Consider the following 19,635-nt stretch of genomic DNA (forward strand, 5'->3'; position numbering starts at 1 on the left):
AGCTCTTTAATCTCTGTTGAAATCCCTTTTTATATGAATGAAAATCGTGCCCTAAGTGAAAATATTAAGTTGGGCCTTTATTGGATCGCATGAGAGCGTTCAAATGTTGATCAGCGCATTCAAACGCGCATAGGTGCAATTTTTCACTATTGTATGTCGTTCAAATGTTGGAAAGCACATTTGAACGTGCTCATTGACGGGGACTTCCTTCATGCTAGTGCGTTTAAATGTTAACATCACATTTAAACGCGCTCATCCAAAAACTTTTCTTCATGTTTGCTCATTAATTAGCACATTTTAACGTGCTAGATAACATTTGAACGCACTCATAATTGTTGATTTACCTTCTTGGATGTATTTCCAGACTTCTCTGATATTCCATTCTTAACTCCAAGTCCCTTGTTCCGTTTTTGCTCTTCTTCTTATCAATTTTCCTTCAAAACCAACAATTACAAAACATGTTAGATCAGATTCTAACTTTCATGCTTTTCATTGTAAAACTTCATTAATCGTGCTTTTGACCATGTAATCCATGTAAAGTTAGCCCTAAAAACATGATAAACTACATATTTATCAGTCTTTTCTTTTCTCACACTATTTATCATCATCATCCTCCACAAACATCGTGAACAATTTCGTTTATTGAGATGGTTAACAACGAAGGTTGGGAATAATGCTGGTGTAGTTGCTTGGTTGCACATATATTGTCGGTCTCTGGAAACTAGTGTTTGCATCCTTGAATTCTGTAATGCACCTTTTTTCTTTTTTTACTTGTTCTTTAGTTTAAAATAGAACTTTTTGCTGGTTCCTGGGTAAGGGGAGAGCCAACTGCATTTTTTTTTATGGGTGAGACTTTACTCGCTGGTGGGTGTAGTGAATTTGCCCCTTTCCTCGAGAAAACTTTCAATACCACATGTGTACATACACCCCTTCCCAAATTAGAAAACTTTCAGGACTTAGAAGAAAATACTAAAAAAGACCTGGATTGAAATGATATACAATTTTGCTAATTTTGGAAAATGGGTGTTCTCCGTGTTATTTTAAAAATATCTTTTTCCTCCATGTGTCATTGAATAACAGAAACCAGATTACGGATTTGACCACTTAACTTGATACAACTAGTAACGAGTTTTGTGGCCTCTTTTAAGGTGTCACGTGGCATTAACCAAATTTGCTGACAGTTGTAGCAAGTTTGGTGCCGAGATATTTTGATAAAATTTTTTATCCTCGTTACATTTAGACATTTTTTATTCAAAAAGATAACACAATAGTCAATTTCCCCTAAACTAACCTAGTACGATTTAGTTCAAATTGAAGTAGGCAAGCTTATAGTAGGCCTAACTCGTCTACAAGCTTTAAAATATCATAATTAACTATTATAATTATTTTGTTAAGTTTATCTAAATGTTATTTTAGACAAACTTATTTATTTTAAGTGACAATTACTTTTAAATCTTTTCATGTAAAACAATTTAAGCTTTTTAATACAAATTAATTAGTTAAATTTGGACTCTAATTGTATAAATAATAAAGTAAATGCAGGACTGGGTTAAACCAACGACTGAGTAGGCCGAATATAGTAAAATGCTTTTCAATTGGTCTCTCTGCGGACTGATATGCATTTAGGCCACCCCACAACTGAGTAGTTCAAATGGGCTGAGCCAACCCAAATTAACACCTCTAGTCATTTTATTAAAAGTGTCTTGTTCATATGCCCTAATAATACTCAATATTTTGATACATTAAGTTACACATTTTTGTCTTTTCAAGAAATTTTAATAAATTAAAAAACTATCTCTTTAATTAGGAATAATAAATAAAAATTTAATCCCTTAATTAGTTTATCATAAAAAAAATTATATCCTTGAATGATAACCATAAATTTACGGAATTCTGTTACCCAGTAATACAAAGCAATCATTTTTTTGGATAATACATGGTGATCTTATGATATTCTATTTTTTAGATCATAATATAAATAAATTATCACATATTTATTACTTTTACTTGGTCTCAAGGGGTTAATTTGCCTAGTCGATATTTAAAATCGCTTGGAACATAGAGCCATGGACCTTACGCTGAAAAACATGGCATAGGTTCACTGTTTGACTCAGATATGGAGTTATACGAAAACTATGAACCTGAAACCATTAGCAAATAAAATCTAACATCCAACTCTACGATTCGTACAAGATCACCTACTTAAATTATATCAATTTGATTCTCCAAATCAAACTGCAATAGGGAAACAGGTGAAGTTGGTGGAGTATATATAGTTGATGAAGTGATGCACTTATAGTTGACCCATTGTACACGGCCCAACCATTGATTCAAGAAACTCGTAGTCAACTAGAATTGTGGCCTAATAAGTATGATTCAATTGTTGAAAGAGACAATGATTAGCAAATTACAATCGAATACAAGTCCTAATAAAGCAGCAGATGTGATTGTGATTTATTTGGAAAGAAAAGGAAAGTAACATATTTGGAGTGATTTGAAATTTAAGATTTGGGATATATTTTGAATTATTTATTTGTAATTTTTTATTTATTTGTAGATATTAATTACTGTTATCTTTATTTTAGGAAGTTTTATTATTTTTAAAATTTTAGATTTAGAATTTTGAATCATTTCGTAATTAGTCTATAAAAGGGTACCCTTATTCTAGGAGTTGAATATTATTATTTTGTTAATTAAATTGAGAACCGGAGGGTTACTCTTTTGTAAAAACCCTAACTTTCTGTTTAGCCACTTTTCTATGCGCTTTTGGCATCATTTGGTATCAGAGCACTAGGTTGCCTTCAACCAATGGCTGAACAGAATCGTGGAGGTCGACGACGGCGGAGTCATGAGAGTAGGGAACGTGGATTCGTTCTTGAAGAATATAGACAACTGCGTCAGATTGACCTGCGAGTTATAGAAAAATGAAGAGCTCGGAAGGCGGATCCAGGATTTGAAGCAACAACTTGAGCAAGTGTTGGACAAGAAAATCCAAGTTTTGAAGCGACTAGGTGTGTAGGCACATAGAAAGAGAATTCAAGATTTGGAGCGATGTCTCGTGCGGGTATGCATGAAAATTCAAATTTTGAAGCAAACTCTTGTGGAGGTGCAGAGCATGGAAATTCAATTTTTGGAGCGGCGACTTGCGTGGACAAAGTTGGGCATTCAATCCGAAGAAGGAATGTAATTAGATGACGCATCTGATGACGAATAAGAGGATGTCAATCTCTTAGGGATTCTAAATCAGGGACAGAATTGGGAAGTACGACCTGGAAATCAGTCCACTTTTTAAGATATCGAGATGCAAATCAGCATTCCTGACTTTGAAGTCTATGATCATAATCCAGTTTGTGATGATGATCCGATCTATGATGATAATTCAATTTATGACGATTATCCATCTTATGATGAAGATTCAGTTCATGATGATAATCCAGTCTATGATAAATCTGATAGTCAATCAGATTATGAAGATCTAATAGAGGAAGATTTATCATTTGAATTTTTGTCTAAAGAAATTGAGATTAGTGGAGATAAACAAGATTCGAGGACGAATATTTTCCTAGCAGGAAAGAATGATGCACTTATAGTTGGCCCATTGTACATGACCCAACCATTGATTCAAGAAACTCGTAGTCAACTAGAATTGTGGCCCAATAAGTATGATTCAATTGTTGAAAGAGGCAATGATTTAAAATGTAGCAAATTACAATCGAATCCAAGTCTCAATAAAGCAGCAGATGTGATTGTGATTTATTTGGGAAGAAAAGGAAAATAACATATTTGGAATGATTTGAGATTTAAGATTTGGGATGTATTTTGAATTATTTATTTGTAATTATTTATTTATTTTTAGATATTAATTACTGTTATATTTATTTTAAGAAGTTTCATTATTTTTATAATTTTAGATTTAGAATTTTGAATCATTTTGTAATTAGTCTATAAAAGAGTGCTTATGACCCTTTTCTAGGAGTTGAATATTATTATGTTGTTAATTAAATTAAGAATCGAAAGGTTACTTTTTTGTAAAAATCCCAACTTTCTGTTTAGCCACTTTTCTATGCGCTTTCAACATCATAGAGTACAATAGGGTTGAGCTAACCATACAAGAATAGAGGAAAGAGTAGAACTACACATTCAATCGTACAGAAAGGACTGCAAGTTAAATATTGGGACTCCATGTTTTCTATTTGTTTAGTAGACGTGAGTCTTGTCGTCTTGCATGCTTTCTTTCTTATTATTTTGTTTTACTGTGTCTATTGTGAGTAAACATGATTACTTCAAATTCTATACAGTATAGAAATCGGTTTGTTTGATGTTAAGAGTAAATCAGAATCCATTTTTTGTCAATTGGAGCCATGTATATTTGTGGAGAAATTGATACATGGAACCGTGGCTTAGATAGGAAGTGTTATTTTAAATGTATATACCTAATTAAAGAGATAGGTATCCATATATTAAGAGTTGATAATATAAAATGCAAGAGCAGGGCCTAAATGACGCGCTTAAACAACTACAGATGATTAGTATGCTCTGGAACCGATAGATGTAGATAATATTTTTCAAAATTGATCTTCCATTGAATATAATTGATTAATCACAACAAAAATAGTGATTGTAGCTTATTTTTTTTGTTTTTTTTACAGGATTTTGATTTTGTTATTGATAGTACAAAATCAAAAGAAATATCCATTGCCTATAATTTAATAATATATTTGCAATCGTTTAACTGCTAGAGTTATGACGATATAGACGTAGGCCAATACTTATATCTACAACTGTATTTCATTATTATATAACATGTGGACGGCTCATTATAACCAAGCTCCCCAACCGGGAAACATTTGGCATAAACGCTCCGGATCGATTGCATCCTGGATGAGTTGTTGCACCTGCAAATATAATACCACAATTATATTTTTCATGGAATATTTCAACATGTTTGTTAGAGAAATATAATATAAAAATTATTGATGTAGCCTTACCTAACAACTTAAATTTTTGAATTGAATTGACTCTTTACATAATATCAGAACCTTTATAATCACGTGGTGCGATCAAGTAGTTACGAGTTCCATCCTCACACTCCTCATTCTATTAATAAATAATTAATATTGTAGAGTTTGTAAGCATAGATAGGTGGACCTATGCATTGTCCACCTTTCAAGTCTAATAAACTTTTTTGTGAAGGGACGTATTATATAAATGTAATATAAAAATCATTGATGTAGCCTTATCTAAGTATTAGGTGAGGTTTGTGATATTTAACATTATTTACAATGTTAAATATTAGGAACGAGATGTATGTGATGTAAATTTGTGTTAACTATACAACAAAGAGATACACATAATGAGGGAATGAACTACTCTATACAATTTTATTTACAACACTCTCCCCTAAAGCTGGGGCATATAGATCGTATGCTCCAACCTTGTTATATATGTGATTTATCCAGGACCCTTTCAAAGATTTAGTGAAAACATCAGCTAGTTGATCATTTGAGTTAACAAAATTGGTGACGATATCTCCCGAGAGGACATTTTCTCTGATGAATCTCAATGTGCTTGGTCTTTTCATGAAACACTAGATTGGAAGCTATATACAAAGCAACTTGATTATTGCAAACGAGAGATGCTGGTCCAAGTTATTTTAGGTAAATGAGTTCACAAATGACTATGGCCATTGAACGATATTCTACTCACTCGATCTAGCAACCACACTCTATTTCTTACTTTTCCAGATAATCAGGTTATCTTTAACAAATACACAATACCCAGAGATGGATCTCCTATCAGTTGGGTAACCTGCCAAACCAGTATAAGAGTATGCCACAACCATGGTATGACCTTTGTTTCCATAGAGATCTTTTCTTGGAGTTTTCTTGATGTACTTGAGAATACGAATCAATGCATTTCAGTTATCTTGATAATGAGAATTCAAAAACTGACTTACTCAATTGACTGCAAAAGAGATGTCTGGTCGAGTGAGAGATATTTCAGCTTCCCAACTAATCTTCTATACCTTTTTTGATCTGAGAATGACAACCCCTGATTAGGTTGAAGCTTTCACATTTGGATCCATAAGAGTGTCGACTGGCTTAGCATTCAATAGATTTGTCTTCTCAAAAATGTCCATAACATATTTCCTCTGGGATATCACAATATCATATTTGGATCGAGCCACCTCTATCCCTAAGAAATACTGGAGTCTTCTAAGGTCCTTTATCTAAAAATGATGGCAAAGATGTTTTACTTGAGTTATGCCACGATGATCATTACCTGTAATGAAAATATCGTTAACATACACCACCAAATAAATAGATCCTGAAATAGAGTGGCGATAAAATACTAAGTGATCAGCCTCACTCAGAGTTATGCCAAATTGTTACAGTTGTACAACGATACTAAATCTTCTAAACCAAGCCCGTTGAGACTGCTTGAGACCATACCGGGACTTGTGAAGACAACATATTAGGCTAGACTCCTTCTAAGCAACAAACCTAGGAGGTTGCTCTATATAAACTTCCCCCAGATCACCATTGAGGAAAGCTTCTAGATATCCAGCTAATACAAAAGAGTGACGAATAGCAACTATAGTAAGAAAAAGGAGAACATAGGTTATTTTTGCCACTAAAGAGAATGTGTTGCCATAATCTATGCCAAACATTGGAGTGTAACTTTTGGCCACCGATTAGGCCTTGAGACGGTCCACCTGACCATCAAGACCGACCTTGTGTATATCGATTTGCAGCCAACAATAGATTTTCAGAGGAAAAGGGAACCAGATCCCAAGTATCACTACTTTGAAGCGTACGCATCTCGTCAATCATAATCTGCTATTTGGAACGAGATAACGCCTCACATATAGTCATAGGAATAGATATAAAAGACTAAGAATATACACAAGCAAAATGCAAGGAACGTGAGTGTCGTCGGTACAAAGCTCCTAGGCTAGATGCCAAACAGACTCACAAGAAACATGAGCACGAAAGATCTACTTCAATTACGGGTGGATATGGTGATGATGATGCGTAACTGAACATCAACCTTTTTCCATCAAGGCACTCATCTACTGGGATAGGCTCAACCTTAGTGGTGAGATAATCAGTACAATCTTGTCCATATAGCCAAAGCTCGAGATCAGAAGCCCAAGAGTCATAATTAGAGCCATTCATCTTGTCCACACATAATAGAGAATTAACATAATTGCTGAAGTCTGGTGCCTCGGGCTTCAGCGCACCTTTAGATGCATTACAAAGTGGAGAGAGTCAACCATGGGTCACCTGAAAAAGACAAAAAACGAAGAAAAGAAGAGTGTGAAGAGTAGCACAAAGGTGAAAAAGACCCCGTGGAGTCTGCAAAAGAGTCAAAATGGACAAATCTAGATAGATTTGGAACCAGCAAGAGAGGGCGATCCTCTCTGCCCAAGTCGCGCATGGAGGGGACATGGCACATACCTCTACATGTCGATGCAAGTTCTGGAAGCGTGTGTCTGTCACACGCGTGAGGGTAAATGGATAGGAGTCTTGAGGTGGGCCATTGATAGAAAGAACCTCCTAGTTGCGATAGTCAAAACCGTGGGTACGTTGTTGAAAAAATTCCCTGAAAAAGTCGTCGATCAACGGCGACAGAGATCAGATAGGATCTAAGACGATTGATGGAGGAAGACGGAGGCCAAAAACTAATGGACGTGATAGTTTTTGGAAAAAAATTTACTGTGTGGACAGTGGGTCCATCTGAGAGACAAATTTGGGTTTCTCTTGTTAGACTTTGGATACCATATTAAATATCAGGACTCGAGAGATATGTGATGAAAATCTGTGGGTGTTAATACACAGTGGAGACTATTATATAACTGTTGAGATATATAAAACCATTAATGTAATATCATCCAACAGCTTAAGGTTTTGGGTTGAATTGGTTCTTTACATGGTATCAGAGTTTCGGTGTACCGGGTTCGATCCTCACCGTCTCTCACTTTCTTTCTAGTGGAATTTCTTTCTTTGCACAGGTAGGTGAGCCTGTGCATCGTCCACCCTTCAAGCCTAGTGGACTCTCGTGTGAGGGAGTGTGTTGAGATATATAAAACCATTAATGTAGTCTCACCCAATAACTTAAGCTTTTGGGTTGAATTTGTTCTTTACAATAACTAATTGAAAGGGAGGTACAAAGAGATATACATGACGTGGGATCGAACGACTACACAAATTCTATTTACAACAAAATATGTAAATTTAGATTTCATTTCTTCGTTTAGGTTGATGTCACCTATGGTTTAAGATACTGGTTAGAAATTGTTGGCAATTGAAGATCTTTATTCTCCAGTACGATGAAAGTACCTGTTGGTATCTAGTAGGCGAATGTGAATGTGCAACTTGTGTATAAGTTAGGCTGAATCCTTAAACATAACTCTTAACACCCATTTTGACAAGTTTATGTTCCAACTTTCAACTTCCTATTTTACCAGTTTCATGACTAAGAAATGCATAGTATCCAATCCACTTTTATCAGCCAAACGAAGATAAAGATGAAAAGGAAAAGAAAAGTGCAAAATTGGAATACAATAATGTGGCAGATTTATCAACCAAATACCGGCCTATATACAAAAATTTAGCAGATATATATCAATTAATACCTGCCCATGGATGCTTCGCATTTCGCCTTCTTCATACCCATCTAGCTTTTGTTTGACACGCAGAAGTGCACGTGCAGCATCCTTATTTCCTTCATAATCATTATGAGGTTCCTCCAAACTTGTATCCATATCATCATCCATTTCCTATGGAGAAAAGGGGAAAAAGGTCATTGCAGGTAAATCAAGTAATGCAAGTTGAACAGACTTAAAAAACTAGATGAAAATCCACAGCCTGTGACATCATTGGAAACCAAATAAAGAATATCAATGGTCACTTGAAGGAATAGGTGGAGGTTCGCTGTCCCCTTATATACTCATTTCCACAACTCATGATAAGTACTGATTTCAGCTAGTCATTGAAACAGGGCTGCCCGCCCCTACCCATACTATGAGATGCTGAACATAGGTTAGATAAAGAAAATAAAATTGAGACAATACCTTTTGACGTTGCAAAGCTTTCAGAGGCGATAAAGCCCACTTGTAAAGAGGATCGTGGATAAAAACCTGTAGAGGACACTCATCTGTTATGAAGAAAATATAGAAATAGATGTTTGATTCATACTACAGAAAATTGGGTGAAGTATGATTACTTCCACAATCGTCAGCAATGCTTCTTTGTTCGTTCGCATAACAGACAGTGTTTCCTCGCAACATCTTCGGAAAACCCCCTCTATACCAGTTACGCCCATTCCATCAATTAAGTCTCTTGTGAGCCTAAATGGAACCTGCCAGCAGCCACAGAAGATATTAGAAATCCAGATGAAGTATGGAAATGAGTGCATGACTCAAGGACTATCAAATACATACCCGTTCTGGGGTCTTAAGCATCAAGCCTTGTTCAAAAGCGACACCAAGATCTATGTGAACAACCTCTGCAGTGGCCTGATCAATTAAAATATTCATCGAATGTCGATCTCCAAGGCCAACAATATAACCAACCTGCATATGAATAAACAAATAAATATACCAAGGTTTGTGATATATTGATGTAGATGAGGTTTTGCTGACATTTCAGAGAACAGAATCATATCTCAGATAGATAATACTAAATTAAAAGCTGTTTTGTAAGAGAACAGAAGTGATATATAACGGTGGATTTATTTGGACACAGACGGGCAATATATGAAGGATTATTTCAGAAGTCAGAGCTGTATTCATTCCAACAAGGTTACACTATCAAAGACTATATATTTGCTGTAATAGCTAGGTGGAAAAATATCATATAAAACCTTCAAACAGGTGCACTAGAAAGGATTTAACTTGAATCAATCCTTCTTTTATTAGTGCTAGTGTTGAATGGGCCTTCTTTAATTTTACTTGGACCAAGACCATTGCCATTACACATTAAGATACTTTTAAGAAATATTAAGGACTGGGAGGATCCAAATATTGAAAAAATAAGCATGCCTGGAAAAGTAGAATGCACTTACCATACAACTAACAGCAACACTTCTGGTATAAACAAGTCTCTTCTCAAACCACTCTGCTGGCTGTATAAACCTCTCCAAGAAAAAGTAATGCATAACAGGCCTGCATGACAATGTCATTAAGCTACGGAGTTGATTACGTGTTCTTGGTCCTTTAAAAGACAAATATAGGAAAGAAACCTGAAATTCCTGTAAACATCCTGGAATGCTTTGCGCTTGTCCCTTTCCTACAAAAAAAACATCACGCATAGTACTACTATTCTATTTCATATATCAGAAAATAAAAGGTATAATATACATTAAGTAATTCGTATATATTTAAGTTGTATAAGTTTGTCTTTTTAATTTTGTTTTGTATTCTCTTTCTCAGAAATAGTGTATGAGTTGAATAGGTAAAATTATTGTACAATATCTGATAAAGAATGAATTTGACATGAGGCTTTCCCCATAATTCTCTCTGACATTATTGTTCATGTTATACGCACTAAATTTTTTCAAAAAGAAGTAAGAACGGGGATATGGAAGATCTGGTCTCATAGATTAATGTAATTATGTTATCTGGTTTCACTAGGTTTCCCTCAGATCATGACAGATTTCCTTATACGAAGCAGCAAAAATAATCCTATCAGAACACATCAAGTACCTAAAGCACTGGGAAACCGATTTCAATATAAAATAGTGTCGTAACATAAGTCTCTCGTTCTATTTTGTTGACGATGATCTCATCAGTCAACCACACTAAATATTAAATTAATACTATTTTATGAAACTAGAATGCACAAAACCCATTATGCATTTAAAGGAAGATTAGAATTTTTCAGTATATAAAAGCAGATGATAAAATAGTTATTTGACATCTAATATTTCAAAGTTAATTATTTTTGTTTTTTATTTTCAATTCTTTTTGGATAAAATTTTTTTGAGCACCGTCACTTTATAAAATAATCAAACAAGCAATATACTTCAGGAAAATTCAAGAAATACTTTTATGACAGCCATGTTGACAAAAGTACTTAAATATTATTTGCTTACACTTGTCATGTGGTCTCGGCATTTTAGAAATGACCAATCCCCTATTCCATAGCGACCATGAGCACCTCCATCTCTCATGCTGAAGTTCAAGGAGGACCGTTAGAAATAAAATTATTTGTTTTCACCTAACAGTTGAAGCTATTGGTATAGTTGACTCATGACATGATAGTAGTCTCTATATGACCATGTGATCTAGTGTTTGATCCTTAGTGCCCCTATTTTTCTAAATAAGTTAAATTTCAACACAAGGTAGGGTCTACCAGTGCATTGTTCATTTGTTCACATTTCAAGCCCAAAATCCTCTTGTGTAAAGGGTCGTGTTAGATATAAAATCATTCATGTACTTTCATCTATCTATTAGCTTAAGCTTTTGAAATAGTTGGCTCATACAAGGACCAATCACTTTAAAGTTGAACAGAACAAGATATTTTGCAGTAAAATACATATTTCTTTGACTGACCTCCCTATAAGATATTCACCGAGAGGAAGAGTGCCATTAACCCACTCAAGAACACCAGCACTTGGAGTAAAAGGAACAACCTATTTCATAGAAAATGATAATCCTCAACCATTTTAAGAATTCAATCTCTTTCAATCATACTAATATAAACAACCTTAGGTAAACAACAAAGTCAGATTCCTCCACAAGAAGTGTTTAAAGATCAATAGTATTACATATAAGAGGGAAAGACTGGGATGCTAGTAGGATACAACAAAGGACTTCTTGTATAAAAGTTCAAGTGAACAATTTGTAAAACAAATAAAAAACTAAAAGTAGGACAAAGAGAACAGACTAGGTTTAAAAAAACTGCACGATATAAAAAAAACAAAAACTACACATAACTCTTGAGTAGATCCTCTAATGGAATTAAAAGTTTATAAACGCTTCCAACCAGCAGAGGAAAAAAAACATTTTTCAGGTAGAAAGACATTTTGAACATCATTTCACTTTTCGGCAAGAAAATTCCTTCACATGTACTCTGAAGCACATAATAGTTTTTCATGAAGCAACTTTTTATTGTCCATGGAGAAAGAAATATATAGAAAAACAACCCTGGGAACAGGACCCTGCTGCAAAAGCATATTCTTTGGTAGAGAAACAATTCAAAGAGCCATGAGTAATGAAAAATAAATGAAACCCTCATCTTAGCTCCACTTTCATTTTCCCTTGTTTATGGCACTGCACACGTTACCCTAAAACTGTTTACTACAGCATATTCAGCACCAGAGACCAACAACTTTAGAAAAAGCAGAATATACCTTGTAGGTTCGTACTCCTAGCCTTCTTTTCCATGTATCTCGATGGTTCCTCAGGAATGTGTTAACTAAACCAAAGAATTGTTCCATTACCTATCAAGAGTTCAGAAGGTTAACCATCAAAGTAAACAACAAAGATCCCATAAGATGTCCAGTTTCCCTTGTGAGTCAAGAAAGCTGTGAACATCTAAAAGGACGACATAACAATTTCTTTTGCATTGAGTAATATATACTGAAAGGTTTAACTTGGACCAACTACCAAGTTAGCTAGCTAGATGGAAGGTATCAGTTTTCTAAAATAGGACAATCCCGATCAGAACGTAGAAAATACAAATTGTCAACTTTAGATCATAATTTAACATATATTCGTAAAACATGCTTGCTTGGAATGCCACATTTTTCTAAAGATGGAAAACTATAATAATTCAACACAACTTTGCAACAGATACCAAAAAGATTAGAAAGCAAAAGCTGTTAGAATTCATACAGCATCCTGTCTTAGGTCATCATTCCCAGATTTTGCAAGTTGCCGATATCTGCAACCGTCAGAACCCAAGCATTCAACCACTTTTGGAGCATTTATACCATTCATTATCCTGTACATCAAACCAACATAAAGTATATTTTGGCATCAAATATTGCATGCTAGGAAAACTTTTTCTCTGAATGGTATAAATGATTGAGACATACATAACTGAATCTGCTAATCCTTTGAAATAAGGAAAAGTGCCTTCATTATACTGACAACTATGATCAATTGAAATGGTAGCTGTCACTACAGGCACCTGAATGTCAAATGTAAATGCAAAGGAAACGGTTCAGCACAAATATAGCTTTAGAAGTGGAAGATATAGCAAGTTTAGCACACCAAATGTTGACAACATATGGACACTGCTTATATAAATTTTTACAACCAAACTTTGACAGGAAATACATATATCTGACAAAAAATTCAACCGAAGAAAAATCAAGTTAATAACTTCTGCAGTATTAGCACATGAAAATCTATATTATATATAAAAGTATGAGAGGGATTTTTGATAAGTTTCATTTAAAAAATGATGATTGAAGAACAATTAATGAAAGTTGGATGCATTGAAGAGATGCATAAAGCGTAAATTTGGAAATGATGATTGAACAAAATGTTGAAATTATTAAGATTTAGAGGGACAAAAAATAATTAAGATGAAAAATATTCTATAAATATGTTCTAAGAATATCTAGAAAATATCGTATAATATATTAATTATATCTTAAAATAGTTTAATGATCTCTTAGGAATAGTTTTCCTATTTTCTTATATTTCATTTTTTGTTTCCGTATTATAGGATTCCTCTATTTAGTATAAGACTTGAAAAAAGGGTAATGAAATATATTATTGAATTGTAAATAATCTGTACAAAGGGATATCTATTTATAGAATACATGACCTAGAATTCTTGACTTAATGGGCTAAGCCCAATACAACAAATAAATAAATAAATAAATAAATAAATAACTATTATTTACAACACTCCCCCTCAAGCTGAGGAATAGATATTTATCATTCCCAGCTTGCTAGTAAGCTCTTGAAATCTGTCTGAAGGAAGTCCCTTTGTCAATACATCAGCTAATTGACGTCCAGTGGGAATGTATGGAGTGGTAATCAACCCGCTATCAAGTTTCTCTTTGATGAAATGGCGGTCGACCTCAATATGTTTAGTCCGATCATGTTGAACTGGATTATGAGCTATACAAATAGCAGACTTATTATCACATAGCAACTTCATAGGTCCCTCACATTTTATTTTGAGATCATCAAGTACAATTTTTAGCCACAGTAACTCACAAATGGCTTGAGCCATAGCTCGAAATTCAGCTTCTGCACTTGATCTGGCAACCACATCTTGTTTCTTACTTCTCCACGTCACCAAGTTACCACAAAGAAACATACAATATCCAGTGATAGAACGACGGTCAGTCACAGATCCAGCATAATTAGCATAAGTGTAGACTTCTAAAGAGAGATTGCCCTCACGCCGGAATAACAGTTCTTTACCAGGAGTAGCTTTAAGATATTGAAGAATTCTCTCTACTGCCTGCATGTGTTTCTCCTTTGGATCGTGCATAAACTGAATGACAATACTAACAGCATAAGCTAGGTCTGGTCTAGTATGAGCCAGATATATCAATTTCCCAACTAGCCGTTGATATTGTCCTTTATCAACTGGAGGACTCTCCTTTTCATCGCCTATCTTGTGATTCTGCTCAATAGGAGTATTAGAGGGTTTACACCCAAGCTTTCCTGCTTCTTTGAGAAGATCAAGAACATATTTCCTCTGGCTGATGAAAATTCCTTTGTTTGAATGAGCTACCTCTATTCCTAGGAAATATCTCAGTTTCCCAAGGTTTTTAACTTCAAATTCAGAGGCTAGCCGTGTTTGCAGAATATGTCTCTCCACAAAATCATCACCTGTTATAATAATATCATCAACATATACAAGGAGCACAGTGAGCTTCCCATCTTGGGAGTGCTTAAAGAAAAAAGTGTGATCTCCTTGACTCTGTTTGTATCCTAAGGTCATCATAACCTTAGTAAACCTTCCAAACCAGGCACGAGGTGACTGCTTCAATCCATACGGGGCTTTTCTTAATCTACAAACTTTATTTTCTCCGTCCACAGAATCAAAACCAGGCGGGATTTCCATGTAGACTTCTTCTTCTAACACACCATTAAGGAAAGCATTCTTCACATCAAATTGATTTATATCCCAATTGTAATGGGCAGCAAGGGATAACAAGACTCTCACCGTATTCATATTTGCAACTGGAGCAAAGGTTTCTTCATAATCAATGCCATAGGTCTGAGTGTAACCTTTGGCGACTAACCGAACCTTATATCTCTCAAGAGTGCCATCAGAATTATACTTTAGGGCATAAACCCATCTGCACCCTACTGCTTTCTTTCCATTGGGTCTATCAATAACCTCCCATGTTTTATTTTTCTCCAACGCATTCATCTCCTCTTGCATGGCTTGGGCCCAATTCTCATCTTTTAATGCTTCATGTACTGATTTTGGGATTGAAATAGAATCTAGTGCTGAAACAAAGCTTTTGTGCTGTACAGAAAGATTAGTATAAGAAACAAAATGGGAGATAGGGTATTGAGTACAAGATCTTTTCCCTTTTCTTAGGGCAATAAGTAAGTCATCAGAAGCAGAAGCAATGGGTAAGTCATCAGAGGTATCAGAAGAAATAGGCAAATCATGAGAGGCAATAATATTAGAATCAGAAACAGGAGATTTAGGACTTACCAGTGGTTCAGACAATTGAGGTTGCTGGTGAGACAGTATGGGTTGTTTCCTCCTCTGATATACCAATTCAGGTGTCAAAATCTTTCGTATCTCAGGTGTATTTGAAGGTTCTGACACACCAGGAGCAGACACACTAGGAAGAGGTGTAGGAGTAGACAAGGACGATCCAGACTCAAAGAAGGAAGGGGATGAGTATTCTGAAGAACTGTTCTCCCCCTGAAGATGAAGACCCAGGAAATAAGACTCAGATTCTTGAAAGGTGACATCCATAGAAACAAAAAAATTTCGACTTGGTGGATGATAACACTTGTACCTTTTTTATCAGGGGCATAACCAAGGAAGACACACTTAAAAGCCCTAGGATCCAACTTACTGCGATGTTGTTTATGAACATGGACAAAGGCAACACATCCAAACACTTTTGGTGGAAGGCTCTGCAAAATGGGAACAGAAGGAAAGAAGGAAGTCATGGAATGAATAGCACGGGTATTGTTAAGGACCCGTGAAGGTAAGCGGTTGATCAAAACGGCTGCAGCTAACACGGCTTCTCCCCAATAAGAACTAGGAACAGATGTCTGGAAAAGTAGTTCTCTAGCAACTTCAAGAAAGTGACGATTTTTTCTTTCAGCAACCCCGTTTTGTTGAGGGGTATCAACACATGTGAGCTCATGAATCATACCTCTGTCTGAAATGAATTGCAACAGGCATTGGTTGACGTACTCAGTACCATTATCAGATCTTAGTCTTTTAATACACTTACCAAACTGAGTCTCAACCATGTGATGAAATCGAATAAATATCTATGGTACTTCAGACTTGTCTTTCATCAAGAATATCCATGTTACCCGAGTACAATCGTCAATAAAAAAAAAACCACCTTGCACCTGAAACACGATGCACTTTAGAAGGGCCCTAAACATCAGAATGGATAAGAGAAAAAGGTTCGCTGCTTTTGATAGTGCTAGAAGGAAATGACACTCGATGGTATTTTGCAAATTCACAAACAGCGCAATGGAAGGTCTCAACTGACTGATTTAGAAACAGAGAAGGAAACATTGACTTCAATAGACTGAATGGTGGATGCCCCAGACGCTTGTGATGGAGCCAAATCATAGACTCTGCAGTAGAAGGATGACGTGTCATTAATAACTGATTTTTGCTATCATTTATAGCATGTTCTGGAAGGAGATAATACAACCCATCCTGCTCATTAGCAACTCCAATTGTCTTCTTCGTGGTAAGATCCTGAATAACACAATGAGAAGGGAAAAAATGTGATAGAACAATTCAAATCAGTTGTAAGTTTTTGAGTGGAGATAAGATTAGTAGAAAGATGAGGAACATAAAGAACATTTTTAAGAAACAAGGAAGGTTGAATTTGAATGTTACCAGAACCAATAACTGATTTATAGGATCCATCAGCTGCAGATATAGTATGACTACCAACAATAGGATGATAAGAAAGAAAAAACTCAGTACGACAAGTCATATGATCAGTTGCACCAGAATCCAAAATTCATGAGGTTTTAAAATCAGTACAAGAAGGTGTTCTTACCAGACAAGATCAAAGAACGGTCAGATGGCTTACACATATTATCAATAGCGGGTTTAAGCTGATCCAACTCCCTTTGCTGAATATTCACACAGAGACATGTGGAGACTGTGTAATAATCGAACCATCTTCTAAATTGGCCATAGTGATAAGAGAGAGTGAAAAATAGCACCAAAAAGCACACAACGTACACCCAAACGACGTCAGATCAGAGACAAAACCAAGCAGAATTTTTTTTTTTGGTGAACAGTACCCGATGAAAAGTACCACGTGAACAGTACCGCGTGAACAGTGCGCGATGAACAGTACCGCGTTTTTTTTTGTGTGTGTGGAGCTATTCTGGTCGTCTGATGAAAAAGAAACCTCCGTAGAATAATAGATCTAAGAAAACAGAGTGAAACAAGGGTCTTCACAGTTCAAAAGGTCCCTGGAAATTTTTTTCCGGCGACGGCTTTGTGGTGGCGAGAGGCAAATAGGGTTTGATTTTTGAAGACGGTGATTTGCGGAAGCAGAGCCCTCAGAATCGAGGCTCTAATACCAACTTGAAAAAAGGGTAATGAAATATATTATTGAATTGTAAATAATCTGTACAAAGGGTTCTCTATTTATAGAGAATACATGACCTAGAATTCTTGACCTAATGGGCTAAGCCCAATACAACAAATAAATAAATAAATAACTATTATTTACAACAATAAGACTTATTACTTTGTCTTTTGCATTACATTATAATATAAAATATTTAGTCTTTATTCTCTCCATCTTTCCTCCTTTTATACCTAAATCATTATTATTTCAACATAGTATTAGAACGGTATCATCTTCAGTACTCGTTCCATCACTATTATGCTTTTGGGTCATGTCACCTTCTTGGCCACCATTGCTCCTTAGTCTGTTGCCACCATCTCCAATTGCCACTTTGTCGTTTTGTCTTCCTAGCAACTTTCTCTTAATCGTTAGCTACTGCCCAAAGACATGTACAATTCTGGCAGCAGTCTAGTGTCTTCTGGCTGCCACCGGCAGCATCTCTAACCACCTTTGCCGGAAAAAATTTCTAGCATCTTTTTTGGCCAGTGACCTCCGAATTTGGAGCAACTCTACCCAGCCAGCGTATCCATTATTGCCCACAGTGATCCAGCCAGCCACACATCCACACACGCCAATTTCATGCTCTGCCCGTCATCGTCTCCAGTGGCCACTCCACTGCACATGAAAATGCATTACACATCATCCCAGCCTCCTCTTCTTGGACCTTGTTCCAATTGCAGTCTGGCCCCATTAATTGTTAGTCCATCACTTACTAGCTTAAATTTTTGGGTTAAAATAGTTCTTTACTGCATTTGTGTTGTCCTTGTCCCAGATATAGTATGGCCCTGCCAATCCTTGACCCAAATGCAATATGGCCCAACCTGTCCTTGTTCTGGTTGCAGTCTAGCCTCGTTGGTCTTTGTCCCATATGCAGTTGGTTATTTTTCCATTTTTTAAAGGACTCATTACAAGCTTAAATCTTAGTAAGGTAAGGCTTGAGGGAGAGTTAAAATATCTAAAAAATATTATATTGTAGGAAATTAGGACTAGAATTTTTCCGCTTTTATTTCCTATTAATTAGTGATTGATTTTTTCCTTTAATAGGAATTTGAATTTTGAATTTGCTTCTATAGATAAGATAGGACTGATGACTCATTGTTGAGTCATTCTTATCCATTTTTTCTTGTATAAATACCCCTTACTAGTGTAAATTGTAAAGAATCAATTTAACTCAAAAGCTTAAGTTATTAGGTAAGGGTCCCTTTAATGGTTTATATTATACTCTAACACGTCTCCTCACAAGAGTGCCCATTGGGCTTGAAAGGTGAATAATGCATCAGGCCCAACCTACCTGTACTAAGAACTTCCTCAAAGAAAATGGGGGGCGGCGAGAATCAAACCCGGGACATCTGGGCTCTGATACAATGTAAAGAACCAATTCAACCTAAAAACTTAAGCTATTAGGTGAGGACCTCTTTAATGGTTTATACTATACTCTAACATAAATCAAAAGTATCAATTCAGAAAAATCTTTGTTTGGTATCTTTCAATATGGTATCAAGAGCGGGTTATTTCCTCCCCTAGATCAGCCATCTTAAAGGCTGGGAACACTGTTCTCGTACCATAAAACACTATCCGACCACTTCCTTAAAACACTCTATGTCAGCTTTAAAAATCAAAAGCCTTTTTTCTTTTTCAGTTCTGTCCCAGCCAAATGGCATTGATTATGAGGAAATATTTGCTCCGGTAGCCAAAATGAACATCTTGAGAGCTTTATCGTCTGTTGCTGCTCACTATAATTGGGACTTAAATCAATTTGACGTGAAGAATGCCTTTCTCAATGGCAAGCTAGAAGATGAGGTTTATATGACGATCCCACTGGGATTTGACTCCACAAATGGAGAAAAC

The 19,635-nt window shown here is 35.6% G+C and overlaps 1 protein-coding gene across 1 annotated transcript in view; it reads right to left on the bottom strand.

Annotated features, from left to right (window-relative positions):
- Window positions 1-4,626: 4,626 nt before the first annotated feature.
- LOC133308707 (serine/threonine-protein kinase ATM-like) overlaps window positions 4,627-19,635 on the bottom strand; it is a 30,400-nt gene continuing 15,391 nt past the window's right edge. Inside the window, exons 22-33 of the mRNA XM_061509386.1 lie at window positions 13,045-13,139; window positions 12,842-12,950; window positions 12,358-12,447; window positions 11,558-11,637; window positions 11,098-11,176; window positions 10,246-10,292; window positions 10,069-10,168; window positions 9,446-9,577; window positions 9,229-9,363; window positions 9,077-9,142; window positions 8,639-8,782; window positions 4,627-4,895 (exon numbers count right to left, since the gene is read on the bottom strand). Of these exons, the coding sequence (XP_061365370.1) occupies window positions 4,818-4,895; window positions 8,639-8,782; window positions 9,077-9,142; window positions 9,229-9,363; window positions 9,446-9,577; window positions 10,069-10,168; window positions 10,246-10,292; window positions 11,098-11,176; window positions 11,558-11,637; window positions 12,358-12,447; window positions 12,842-12,950; window positions 13,045-13,139 (1,155 nt within the window). The 3' untranslated portion in view covers window positions 4,627-4,817. The remainder of the gene's footprint in view (window positions 4,896-8,638; window positions 8,783-9,076; window positions 9,143-9,228; window positions 9,364-9,445; window positions 9,578-10,068; window positions 10,169-10,245; window positions 10,293-11,097; window positions 11,177-11,557; window positions 11,638-12,357; window positions 12,448-12,841; window positions 12,951-13,044; window positions 13,140-19,635) is intronic.

The sequence above is a fragment of the Gastrolobium bilobum genome, unplaced genomic scaffold, assembly GCF_033153095.1.
Source record: "Gastrolobium bilobum isolate Gb01-03AN ecotype WA unplaced genomic scaffold, APGP_CSIRO_Gbil_v1 utg14120, whole genome shotgun sequence".
Taxonomy (NCBI): domain Eukaryota; kingdom Viridiplantae; phylum Streptophyta; class Magnoliopsida; order Fabales; family Fabaceae; genus Gastrolobium; species Gastrolobium bilobum.